This window comes from Podarcis erhardii (genome assembly GCF_964252035.2).
Source record: "Podarcis erhardii genome assembly, chromosome: 1".
NCBI classification, from domain to species: domain Eukaryota; kingdom Metazoa; phylum Chordata; class Lepidosauria; order Squamata; family Lacertidae; genus Podarcis; species Podarcis erhardii.
This window is the reverse complement of record NC_138497.1, coordinates 67,858,254-67,871,345: the sequence shown is the minus strand read 5'-3', so window position 1 is coordinate 67,871,345 and position 13,092 is coordinate 67,858,254. Positions and strand designations below refer to the sequence as shown.

At 42.6% G+C, this 13,092-nt stretch overlaps 1 protein-coding gene across 4 annotated transcripts; it reads left to right on the top strand.

Moving 5' to 3' along the window:
* The first annotated feature begins 706 nt into the window (after positions 1–706).
* Positions 707–12,420, top strand: CYB5R2 (cytochrome b5 reductase 2). 4 transcript variants are annotated; one of them, XM_081836128.1, is made up of 9 exons: positions 710–910; positions 2,774–2,920; positions 6,231–6,303; positions 6,744–6,850; positions 8,632–8,761; positions 9,646–9,729; positions 10,969–11,054; positions 11,487–11,586; positions 12,230–12,420. In XM_081836128.1, the coding sequence occupies exons 1-9, from the start codon at positions 896–898 to the stop codon at positions 12,400–12,402; spliced, it is 915 nt and encodes a 304-aa protein (XP_081692254.1). In that variant the 5' UTR covers positions 710–895; the 3' UTR covers positions 12,403–12,420. The 4 variants fall into 4 exon arrangements, with proteins under 4 accessions (XP_081692257.1, XP_081692254.1, XP_081692256.1 ...); XM_081836130.1 differs by lacking the exon at positions 710–910 and adding an exon at positions 1,176–1,200; XM_081836129.1 differs by lacking the exon at positions 710–910 and adding an exon at positions 1,903–2,331.
* Positions 12,421–13,092: the final 672 nt, after the last annotated feature.

The window sequence follows — 13,092 nt, the reverse complement described above, 5'->3', positions numbered from 1 at the left end:
AGGGTGATTGCCTGGAATCATAATGCTGTTTTGGGAATACTCACTCCTCACATCCTTCCTTCCTTTGCTCTTTTCTGTTGTCATTATGGGGTTTTTTTGTGTATTGGAAAATGAAAATTAAGAACAATCGCCTCCCTGTTATGTACTGAAGTTCTCACCCTGGGCCAGCAGGGGGATACTGTAGATAGTTTTCACTCAGGTCCACATATGCAAATAAGGGACTGAAAGTGACCTTCAGTGATTGGATAGTTACAGAAAATGGTTACTGTTGTGTTCTAGTGGAGCTCTATATAAGCAGGCTGGCTGAACCCTTCAGTTCAGTTCAGTTCTGGCCTGTGAATAAACAAGAGCTGTTTGAAGAATCGCTGTGTCCTCTGATATGTTCACCCACAACTTAACACTCTCCCCCCCCTCAAAAAAGCTACATGGTAGATTCTAGTAACTTTACCCAGGTCCCTCCAACGCCTCCTCACGGTTCTGCCAACCCGTGAACCATGGGAGTAACCAAGGGAAAGGCAGGGGGGGGGGCAGCTGCCCTCTTCCCAACAAGAAAAACAAATATTTAACTAACTGAGGTTTTGATTTCCCAACATGAAGCCTGACTACGCCCTGAGCAGAAACCGTTCAGGGACGCGAGGCGCGTCGAGGTCTCGAAGGCGCTTCTGGAACAGGCCGTGCAGCAGTGGCAGAAGGGAAGCGAGGGAACCGGTTGCTCTTTAACTTCAACGAGGGACTTTGCTCTTTAACTTTAAGCTGGGCGGGAAAAGCTCCCGGAGGCGTTAGCGCGCCAGAGAGGAGGAGAGAGAGCGGGCTCTAAACGCCTGCGGGAAGAAAGGCGTCAGGTCCCGTCGCCAAGCCGGTCGCGCTCTCCGTGGGAGACCTGCCGTCGTGGATCATGGAGTCCAGTGGGGTGAGGAAAGCGGCGTCGGGCGGGGGGAGTGGGGCGCCAAGGGGAGCCTCTCCCTCCCAGCCCAGCGAAGGCAGCAGTCCGGGGACGCTAGTGCCCTTTGTACGGCCAGGTGCCTGAAAAGGCCATTCGCCTTTGTTTACCTTCCTCTCCAATGAATCGTTGCCTCTGACATTCGGGATATGGATTCCTGCCGAATTTAGGGCTGCGCGGTAGTGAGGGAAGGCGAATAACTGAAAATAAACTGCTTCAGATGAGTTGCTTCCCCAACAGCTTTTCCTTCCTAAAACGAGGTGTGCCCCCCCCCCCGCGTTGTTCTCATCATTTCCTTATTTATTTGAGAGTCTAATTAGGGTTGCCAACTTACAGGGGGCGGGGGATGGCCAGATCTGCTCTTGTGCCTTTTAGCTGCCTATTGGTGTGCAGAAATGCACAGCTGAAGCCTTTTTGCAAGCCTGCAGAGAAGCATGAAGGGCAGCAAGTCCCATGCCTGTGTGAAGGCACTGTATGGAGGGGCAGACTGAAAAGCTGGCAACCTCATCCATGCAAGTTGGGGGTTCCCAATTAGCTAAGTACCCCCTGTTTCTCAAAAACAAACAAACAAACAACAACCACAAGCTATGGACTTTCTCAGTTTTGAGAATTTTGATACTTTTACAGTAGGTTTTGTCGTGTGCCATGCACCCTCTGGGTGGCCTATACAGTCTCCTTGGGGTTTGAGGACCACTGGGAAGCACTGATGTAAGTGACTGTGCATATAAAAGTGAGAGCTGATGGCAGTGACAGATCTTGGGGTCCCAAATTTCCACAGTGCCCTGTATGATGCCAAAATTAAGCACTATGTTGCCCCATTCTAAATCATAGTTGCAGTACTACCCCCGCCCGAGGCTCTGCGTCCAGTGCGGCTGAACCCTAAATCCATCTCTGATGATGATTGCCAAGTGCACAAGTGTCTTGACATGAAATGAGAGAGGTGGTTTTTGGATTAGACTGGTTCTTGTAGGACCGGTTCTGTGCACTTTGTTACTTTATCCTGAGCCTTGCACACAACATGCAGATAAACCAATCTTTCCTGCCTGCAATTGTCCTTGAGAAATTCAAGGCTCAAAGTCTTGCTTTAGCATTTGACTCACAGTATTGCTTTAAGCAAGCTTCTGTTTCTCAGGGATATCTACTGCATGGAGTTGGAAGGGGCTGTGACATCATTACGGTGAAGCACATTGTTCAGGGCTGAAAACTGCTATGGAAATGTGATGCTAAACTGGCACAACTGTGTATCAAAGCCTTACACCTGCAGCACATTTAGTGTTTTGTGGGGCAGTTAGCCTGCATGATGCCCGAGTCCCTTTTCTTATTCCTGGGGTCCTGGTTCCATCAAGGGTTAAAATCTAATAGAGGATTCAAGTGCTGAAGTAAGCTTCTTGGTGAGTTAGTGGCCCTAAGTAGGGTCACTGGTATAACAAAGGAGATTGCTTTGTGCCAGATGAAAGATAGGTGGGCCCCCTTCCCTCACCTGGCTGGTTATTGGAAGGACAATGGCCAGTGTGTGTGTGAACTGGCAGGCAGAAGCCAGAGAGTGAGAGCCATGCTTGATTTCTGTTTGATTCCAGGATTGTGACTATGGGAGAAGCAAGACTTTATGGGGTGATAATTCTGTGAGCCCTTCCTTCTTAGGCACAGGTTGTATATATGTGTAAATAAACCATATATCCTAAAGGCACCACAGTCTCTGCTATCCCTCATTCTGAGGAAACCGTGCCCTGGGTAAGTGCCTGGAACCCCTGGCATCTTGCACCGCTCAGAGATTGGGGTGGCATGCAACAGTACTTACTTGCTGTGTGTGCGTGTGTTTTTTTTCTCTTCCAGGATCTCTCTTTCCTGATCGTTGGGATGGTGGTTGCAATATCTGTTGCCTTGTTGGTTTTTAAACCAATGGCCTCTCGGAAGAAGAAAGGTCCAATTACTTTGCAAGATCCAAATATCAAGTATGCATTGTGTTTGAGAGAGAGAGAGGTAAATTATCTGCTCTTACATGGTTTGAATGCACTAAGTGGTCTTATACTGAACTAAGCCATTGGTCCATCCACAATAGTATTGTCTATTGGAGATAGCCAGGGACTAAATTGGAGATGCCAGGGACTAAACCAGGGGCTTCATACATGCAAAAGTTGTGCTCTTTATTATTAGAATCATAGAATTGTAGAGTTGTAATGGATAACAAAGGTCATCAGGATGCAATGCAGGAATCTTTTGCCCAGTGTGGGGCTCGAATCCTTGACTCTGAGATTAAGAATCTTTTGCTATTATTGTTAGATTTATTTATACCTTGTGTTTCTTTGACAGAAATCAATGCAGCTTGCAGATAAAAAACAAGAATAACTAAAAACATAGAAAAACCAATCATTACAATACAATTAAACATTGATAGAATTAAAATTGTATACGTATATAAAATCTGTTTTAAAAATATAATTACCCTAAAAGCAACATGGCACCAGCCCTCTAATTAAAAGAAGGCAATTCCTAAAAGCCTGTTGGAGCAGGAAAGTATTCAGCTGCCAGAAGGACAGCAAGTAAGGAGCTACTCCAGCTTCTCTAGGGAGGGAGTTCTAGAGTCTGGGAGCAGCTATCTGGGCAGCCTTTCTCAATCTGTGGGTCCCCAGATGTTGTTGAACTACAACTCCCATCACCCCTAGCTAGCAAGGCCAGAACTCAGGCATGGTGGGAGTTGTAGTCCAACAACATCTGGGGAACCACAGGTTGAGAACCACTGATACCGAGAAAGTCCTCTCCTGCGTCCCCACCAAGCTTGCCTGTGAGGGTGGTGGGACTGAGAGAAAAGCCTCCGCTGAAGATCTCAAAACCCAGGCAGGTTTGGATGAGGGAGTAAGGACCTAAGCTGTGTATTCAGTCACTGAACTAGAACCCCTCCTAGGTGTTTGCATTTCATAGCAAGAAACGAACTTTAACATATTTTCCCTGTGTTACGGCTGTGTCTCTGTGCCAAATCACTGCACAATGCACAAAATGCCTCTGAAATAAAAATAGCCAATCTTTACTAATTTCAAGGTGCTGAGCACAAAAATGACATTAACATTAGTTGATTAGGAGATACAAAGTGTCAGTACGCCTTTGAGCTGATGCCAACGACTGGGCTCAACAACTGGATCTGCCACGACTGGGCTAGGCAAATGGGGAGCACTTCCAAAGACCTTCCACTCCTAGAAATCAGGTCTAAGTGCACTGCACCCACAATGTGAGTTGGGAGCACCAAACTCAGCAGAGTATGAACAACACAGAAGAAAGCTGTGAAGCATAACTTCTTTTATTTCTAATAGCTACTGCAAACTAAATTAAAGAGGTACTGGCTTGCATGAGTGTTACAGCTCTCACTCAGCCATATAATCACTACAGAGATAACACACAGACTCTCACAGAGTCAGGCAGGAGCGGAAGAAGCAAAGAACAGTTTCCGCCCCCTCCTATCTGAAAACATCAGGAGATTTTCACAATGGGAGGGGGTGAAAATATCCACACAAAGATGATCCTGTCTAAATGAACCAGTCCACATTGAGTACACAGTTTCATTTGGCAATGCTGTATTTCAAAGTCCATACACTCTTACACAAGAAGAACTGAACAATCTTGTTTTGTGAGCTGTAGAGCTGTGCAAGGCCAAAGCGGAGTTACTGGGATCAAGACTTCAGCAATGGAATCTTCTGAAGGAAATTGTCTGAGTGACTTGGATTCATGCTAGTCATGAAGATGACCTTATGTTCTGCTATAATATAAATGGCCTGATGAATGTCCTTGGAATCATTCAGTGTGGTGAGAAAAAAAGCTTGGGATGTGTTTTGTCTGGTGTCAGCTAGCTTTCACGGGAATGTCAGAGCAGAAAACTACAAGGAACTGGTCGAAGACATGTCACTGTATAGCAAACCTGGCTGCAATATGTCCTTAAAGATCCACTTTCTCCATTCCCACTTGAATTTCTTTCCCGACAACGGTGGTATGGCTAGTGATGAGTTTTCATCAGGAAATTGCAACGATGGAGAAACAATTCCAGTGGAAGTGGTCGTCTGCCATGTTTGCTGACTTCTGTTGGACGCTGCCCAGAGATGCTCCTGAACAGCTATGCAAGTGACAGGCTAAGCGGCATTGGATGTAGAAGCCGGCTTAACCGATGCATGTTGCATGTGCATATTCTTCAATTGCTGTATTTTTTACTCTATAAGACGCACCCGACCATAAGACACACCTAGTTTTTAGAGGAGGAAAACAAAAAAGCAATGCAAAGCCTCTTGAGTGAAGAGGGAGGAGTGCTCCCGCTGCACTCAAGAGGCTTTGCGTGGCTATCCCTGAAGCCAGGAGAGCACTGGCTTCAGTGATAGCTGTGCAGCCTGCATTCACTCCATAAGACACACACACATTTCCCCTTACTTTTTTGGAGGGGAAAAGTGTGTCTTATAGAGCAAAAAATATAGTGTATAGTAAACCTTTCCACATCTCTATGAAACAGTAGTCATTTTAGTGTTTTCATTGTTGCATTTCTGTTAAGCACCTCAAGATCTATAAGAAATGGCTACTTTTATTTCAGAGACATGACTTATGTCAGAATTTGTTGTGCAATGTAATGAACCAAGTAACTTTCTTCAAGTGAAAGAAGAATGCCACATCCCTAAACAGCCATTGCATGGACAGAGTGGGGAGGCAATCACTGTGGCTGGACCAACAGGGTCAGATGGATTTCCCTAAATGCTTTTATGTCCTGCTTATAAGTCCCAGAAATATCTGATTGAGCCCTGTAGGAAACAAAACACACCAGATTGATCTAGCCTGGCCCCCCTTTTGTTCTTAAGCCAATCTTAAGTCAGTGCCAGATGATTGGCTGAAGTAAAACAGGGCAGAAGCTAAGGCGAAGTGGAAGGTATTGTTTGCCAAGGGTATAATTTTACCTGTAAGCTTTTTAAGGAGCTTGGCTGGGAAGCAAGATTGGAAAAACAAGTGAAGAGATGAAAGCACACAAGACAGTTCTGATTACATGCAAAATGTAGGTGCTTCCACAGTAGATGACCACAGAATGATAGAATTGTAGAATTGGAAGGTGCTCCAATGGTCATTTAGTCCAGCCCCCTGCAATTCAGGAATAAAGAATCAAGTTCTTACAAATGTGGAATGGGCATTATGTGGCACCTGTAGTAGTGCCTATTCTGCTAATCAAAGCAAATCCATGAAGAGTATTATGTGACTTTAAAAATTAGAAGTTTTGGAATGTTGTTACATAGCATAACCCTACAGTACCCACCTTTTTGTGTTTTTACAGGAGATCAGTCACGATACCAGGAGATTTCGGTTTGAACTTCCGTCATCAAAACATATATTGGGCTTGCCTGTAGGTAAGCATGGCTGCATATTATGATTTCTAACACAGAGCCTTTTGGGTGACAGCACCCCATCTCTGGAAAATCACTCTGGAAACTGTTCAGAACTGATTCAACTCCAATGTCAGTGGAGGCAAATTAAGATTGTACAGACTTTTCTTGGCATAACACCTTAAAAATAATGATGTTTGCAAGCATAATGTGAGATTGTGTTGGTTTCCAATTCCTCATCTTCCTGAAATTGATTTCCACATGTTTTCAAGCTTATGTTCACAACTATGAAGATTCTTTCTTTCTTTCTTTCTTTCTTTCTTTCTTTCTTTCTTTCTTTCTTTCTTTCCTCTCTCTCTCTCTCTCTTTTAAAAATGTAAATTTTGAGCAGCCCAACAGTTTAGCTAGTTTGTTAATGCTATTATGAACTTTGGAATGAAAAGTTAACAGTTTCTCCCACCTAGGCCAACATGTATATCTCTCTGCCAAAGTGGACGGTAACCTTGTGATCCGGGCTTACACTCCAGTTTCTAGTGATGATGTGAAAGGCTATGTTGATTTAATCATAAAGGTATATTTAAATTTATTTAATGCTGGTAGCTTGATCCGCTTGGATTTTGGTTCTATTTCTCATAAACATGGGTCTAAATTACAATTTGCAGCCAGAAACTAGATCATTTTAAAATTTATGTCTGAAGAAGCACACTAGGTTATTATTAACATATTTTAAAAGTGTATGGGCTCATTCTGGAATCAGAGAATGGTGTGGACATGATGGGAAATACGCTTTGCCTCAGCTTCCTTTATTATACATGTTAACAGAGACTTGTCTGTCTGGGCACTGAAAATAAAACACAACTCACATTTGTGTGTGTGTGTGTGTGTGTGTGTGTGTGTGTGTACAATGACCTTAAAGTGCTCTCATGGGTGTTTTGAAGATTGGTTCTACTGTGGGTACTGAATATGTCTGCAGGTTCTGCTGGATTTAGTGGGTTATAGGGGTGGGGGGATGTAATGATGTATATCTTGAATGCCAGCCATTGAACTTTGTACTGCTCTATTTCCCCCCGCCCCCTAGATCAAATGTATAGTTGCATGTTAAATGTGCTGCTTTATGCAGGAAATAAGCTTAATGTTTTTACTTGGGGAAGGAAGAAGCTTTCAAAATCCTGGTTGCATCTTGACATTAGGAAGATGAAGTACAGAAACAGCTGGTTCTTTCTTCAGTGATACATTGGAATAAATGTAACTGAAGCAACTTTATTATTATTTTTTCTTGAGTACTGGAAGTATTAAAGGACCAGTGTGTGTGCAAGTGACTTCCCCCCTGTGGCTGGATCATTCATTGCTTCAGTAACTGCAGTAGGATGGAAAAACTTGAGTTGGCTAAATTAATGATTTCTTTTCAAGCCACTCTGTTGTGGGGTTTTGTCTTCTCTTGTGTAACATTAATGTCTTCCCTTGTGCAACATTTAATCTAACCCAGGATTCCTGCAAGGCTTGAAAAGAATCATTGCACACAGGGAGGGAAGTATTAACACAGGCACCTCCATCATTTATCTACTTGCTCCTCTGTGTGATGCACACAAATGTGGCAGGTGAAAGTTGTCCAGGAATGGAATAGGTTGAAAAAACTTAAATCTGATAAATATGTCCATTTCAGGTTTTTGTATAAAACAGAAGGGCAGGGCCAGTGCTATGCCAGTCATACTAAAGATAGGATGTTTCTGCTTTGATATAAAGATTAGTGACTTGTGAGCATATTGTGTGATGCTCTGTAACACTTTGTAATGAAAAAGGTGAATCTTTTGCTATTTTGGGGGAATGATGTGATAGAAAGGGTGGGGAACCTGTGGTTGTCCAGATGTTGGATAATAATAACAACAATAATATTTTATTTATATTCCGCCCTCCCCAGCCGAAGCCGGGCTCAGAGCAGCTAACAACAATAAAAGTAACACAGCATTCTAAAAGCAATTCACTGATTTCATAACTCTCATCATTCCTGACCGTTGGCCATGATGGGAGATGGAATCCAGCAACATCTGAACGACTACAGGTCCCCCCCCCTTGCCTACTTCTAGGATGACTCCTTACCAAAAGCTTATCCAGAGACTAAATAAGACTTAGTACTTTAGACTTGAGTTCTTAAAGTTTATCTGGTAGGGTAAATTGAAGTGCAGTGTTTTTTTTGTTACAAACTCTGGGAAACCTGGGATTTTTAGCTCAAAGGGCAGAGTGAAAAATGTTGTTATTTACTCCTTTCCATTGCATCTCACTTTTGCCTTAAAGTAAAATGGCTAAATTCTTTCTACCACTGTTGTGTGTTCACCCCACTTCCTCTTCAAACAGGTTTACTACAAAAACATTCACCCCAAATTTCCAGAAGGTGGGAAGATGTCCCAGCATTTAGACAACATGAAGATTGGTGATACCATTGACTTCAGAGGACCTAATGGACTTCTGGTATACAAGGGGTCAGGTACAATTAGGTCACAGAATCCAGATGCTTAAAATAGCTGCTAGATGATGTGATGAAGAAGATATTTGGGGCAGTCTTTCACCTGTTGTCCAAACACTGTAACATTAGTATGCCAAAGAGGGTAATCAACAGGAATTTGTGACAACTGAACAGTAATGGTGCTCTTGAGAGACAGATGGGCAGAAGTCACTGAGAGTTAAGAGTTACAGCATCTCAGCTGAAGCAGGGGGGCTTCAAGATGATGTGTATCTCTAAATCATTTAAGCTATCATGTGCTGCAGTAGAATTGGAGCAGTCATTTCATCAGACTCTGTGGAAGGGAGAGAGAGTGCACTGCAGGGCCTCTCCATCAGTTCTGCTGAGATATCACAAATATTTGGACCCTCCACTTATGGAAATCTTTCAATTCCAGGCTGTCATTACAAGAACTCTACAACTGAAAAACAGTGCCCCGAGTTTGCCTTTTTCTTTCTTCCTACCAATATTTTTCTCTCTTGTGTCACTCACCTCAGGTTTATAAACTAAAAGACATGGCACACACAAAAAAGATTGGTAGGGAGAAAGAAAGAAAGAAAGAAAGAAAGAAAGAAAGAAAGAAAGAAAGAAAGAGGCAAACTCAAAATTTTAAAAGGATCAAAATTTAAAAAGTAAATCCTGGCTTCTACTGGCTAGACTATATTGCCTCACTGTTAATATGATGAGTGACCGGCTGTGTAGCTCAATCCTGTGTTTACTTGGAGGTAAAGCCTACTGTTTCAGTAGGTTTACATAGGATTGCAGATTTAAAGAGCAGTGTTGCATGGCACAGTGATTAAATGCTGCTGAAATGGTCATAGGTTCACTCTTTGGTTTGCCTTGACAGCTGTAATCTCATTTTCACACAGGTAAATTTTCTATCAAGCCAGATAAGAAGTCTGAAGCAAGGATAAAGTTTGCAAAACATGTTGGAATGATAGCTGGAGGAACAGGTATGATATTATGCCTTGGTGAGGGGACAGATAGGGTTGAGCACATGGCAAGAACTAAAGTTACTGCATATATTTTATGTGATCATTAAACTTTGGGTGGGGCTAGCTTGAGGCTTTCCCATATTCATTGTGGGCACTTCTGAAGTCCTTCATGCCAGAGGACTCAGTGTGTGGAGGAGGCTGCTTGGCAAGCCATTTTAGTATTTGTTGACCCCTGGTTTTAACTCAGTAGATAGCATTACGTGATAACTAAAGCCTCTGTCACTCTTTGGCCCGTTATAACTTATCAACAGTATAGAAGTGTTGCATTTATACAAAATACATTTACTTGGGCCTGATTTAAGATTCCTGCTGCCTCTTTCAGCAATGGATGATATGGCAGTGGTCTGCCCTTTATTCAGCTCAGTATTCAGTTGCATCAGCCACTGTTTCCTTTCACCTGCTGGAGAAGTCTCCTTTCGCCCCATGGCAGAAGGGTGGAAGGTAGCATTGCAGGAAGAGCTGGGTGGGAGACGCTGTGGCTGCATTCTTGTGGGGCAGTTGTGCCGCTAAGAGGCAGGAGTGCTTTCTTTTTATATATATATATAAATATTTATTAAAATCTTTGAATACAAATGCACAAATAATAAACAACCTTACTTATATCATAACGTGGTTTCATCACTTCTTTGGACTCCCTCACGTCTCCCGCAGGAGTGCTTTCTGTGTTGCACCCTAGTAACGCTCTGGCCAACATCGATTTGAGAACTGAGCGATCTATAACTGTCTGGTTCAGTAAAAACATGGCCTGAGCACAAGAGCTTGGGGTCATGCAGTAATTCTGAAATAGTTACCATCTTGGAGCAGGTAATATTGATCCTAAGGGGTGGCTGGGGAAACCCAGCCAGATGGGCGGGGTAGAAATAACTAAATAAATAGTAGTAGTAGTAGTAGTAATGATGATGATGATGATGATGATGATGATGTCATCTTTAGGAATGTATTTACCAATCTAAGAGATTTAGTATGGAGTGTGAATTCAGCTACACTGAATATAGTAAATGCAGGCTAATCATCAAGCACTACTGCTAAGCAGTCCATTTCCCCTTGTCCTATTTTACAGCTAGTCAAACAAAATCTCGGATGGAGTAATCTAAAATCTTAGAAAAATCCAATTAGGATAAGGCAGCATTAAGTGTCTCTGCTTGTGGGAATGGAAAATAAACATCTAATTGTTGCTTTTGGCTTTGATTTTTATAGGAATTACTCCAATGCTTCAACTAATTCGTCACATTACAAAGGACCCCAAAGATAACACCAAGTGTTACCTTCTTTTTGCTAACCAGGTGAGTAGACTTCTCTAGTTTATTCATTTTTCTCTGTGGTTCTCACAAAGGATTTCAAGCAGTGGAACTGAAACAGGGTTTTGACAAGCAACAGTTTGAGTGTTAGGAGGCGGCGAGAGAAGGCAGCTTGTATGCATTTTCCCATCCAGGATAAACCAGAAAGTTTGGCCAGAAAGTTAATGTTAATCACACTTACTCAGAAGTAAGGTCAGTTTGCTCTGCTTCACTGGAATTCTGTTCTAAGCAAAGTGTATTGTAGCCTCAATGCTAAACTTTTGAGGAGCTGATTGATTTTACCTAATAAGGTAAAAATAAGAGGGGGCAGTGAAGTTAGAAACAATGGTGCATAAAGGTGATTAAGAGAGGTGTGTGTATGCATGAATCTCCCAATTATTGTACTTCATGGATGTTTCACTGACCTTCTACCGATAGACAGAAGAAGATATATTATTGAGACCAGAGCTTGAAGATGTAGCAGCAAATCACTCGGATCAGTTTAAACTGTGGTACACTTTGGACAGACCACCTCAGGGTAAGCGACTCTGGCTTTGAGTATGGCACACTTCTAGTGTAGGGATGTTTGCCATGCTATGATGTTAGATAAATTCTAGTGAGCTTTTAAAGTTTGTGAACCAGGATTTTTCTGTCATCGATCATTTTTCCTGGTTGTCGTTGATGATGCACCCCAGGAACCCTTGCAAAGCAAAATGCTATTTCACTAGTAAGACAAAAACATCAGGGGTTAAGACTTTTCTTTGGGGGTAACCACAGGAATCATGATGGTTAGGATTTTCTATTGAGGGAGGTGAGAGGGGAAGAAGGAACAGCAGCTCTAAGGAACAACTACCAACTTCTTTTTCTCTTGGTTTAAGACTAGGAGCCTGCCCCATATAGATTGTTGCATTTTATACATGCTGTCCATGCTGTTTGTAAGATTCAGTAAGAGCTTTACTAGGTTCTGGTTACGTCTTTGGAATGTGCATCAAACTGTCAGCTGGAGATCTGATGGCCAACCTTCTGATGACCTTCTGATCAGCAAGTCCTAGGCTCTGTGGTTTAACCCACAGCGCCACCGGCGTCCTGATGTATTCTTAAGGTGATATAATAGACAAGTAATTAATATGAAAGACTAGCCCTGAAGCTTTCTAACTATGTCCACCATTTTTTCATTTCAGGCTGGAAGTATAGTGCTGGTTTTATTACGGATAGCATGATAAAAGAACACATGCCTCCCCCTGCCAGTGAGACTCTGATTCTGATGTGTGGACCCACACCTATGATTCAGTTTGCTTGTCTGCCTAATCTTGAAAAGCTAGGGTATGCCAAAGAAAACACTTTTGCTTATTAAACTGGAAGTTGTACCATCCCTTTTATAGTACATTGTTGGTACATATAAATTTTGTGTTAAAGCAGGTAGTAAAATGGATGACTGATGGGAGTGGTATTTCCCAGACATAGCTGGGATTCAGCCATTGGAAATCCCCAAAATGTCTGGGATAATCTGGGATAAACTAACGGTGCTAGATTATGCCTTCATCTGCATTGAGATGCTGTTTAAACTGTTGCAACTATGTAATTACAACAGCTTCTTTTGTCCAAAAGTAGTTCTATAACCAGTAGAAGAATGCTGCATTTAAAAAGGCTACCAGGGGAAGCTAACAGTTTTCCATTTAATAAACATCAAATTGTTTTGTAAAATTTGTGATGCAGTAATATAATTTACTTCACAATGACCATTCAAGTATGTTCATTATTCTGTCATTGTCTCTCTTCCCTGGCCCGGATTTTTCACATGCCATCAGCTTTAGTGAACCCCATCTCAGAAAACCAGGGGGAACATCAGTGCTTCCTGTAAGAACCATGTAAGAGTAGGCAGAAAGTGAAATCTGCTGTTGAGACCATCCTATCTGTTGGGGCCATGCTGCCATTGGAGCATGAAAGCCAAAGCCCATTTTATAGGTCGGACAGCATGAAGAGCTTCACTGTTGGGCAGGTGCTCTTCCAAAGGAGGGAGGGTGGTGGATGTAAAAGTGGGGGT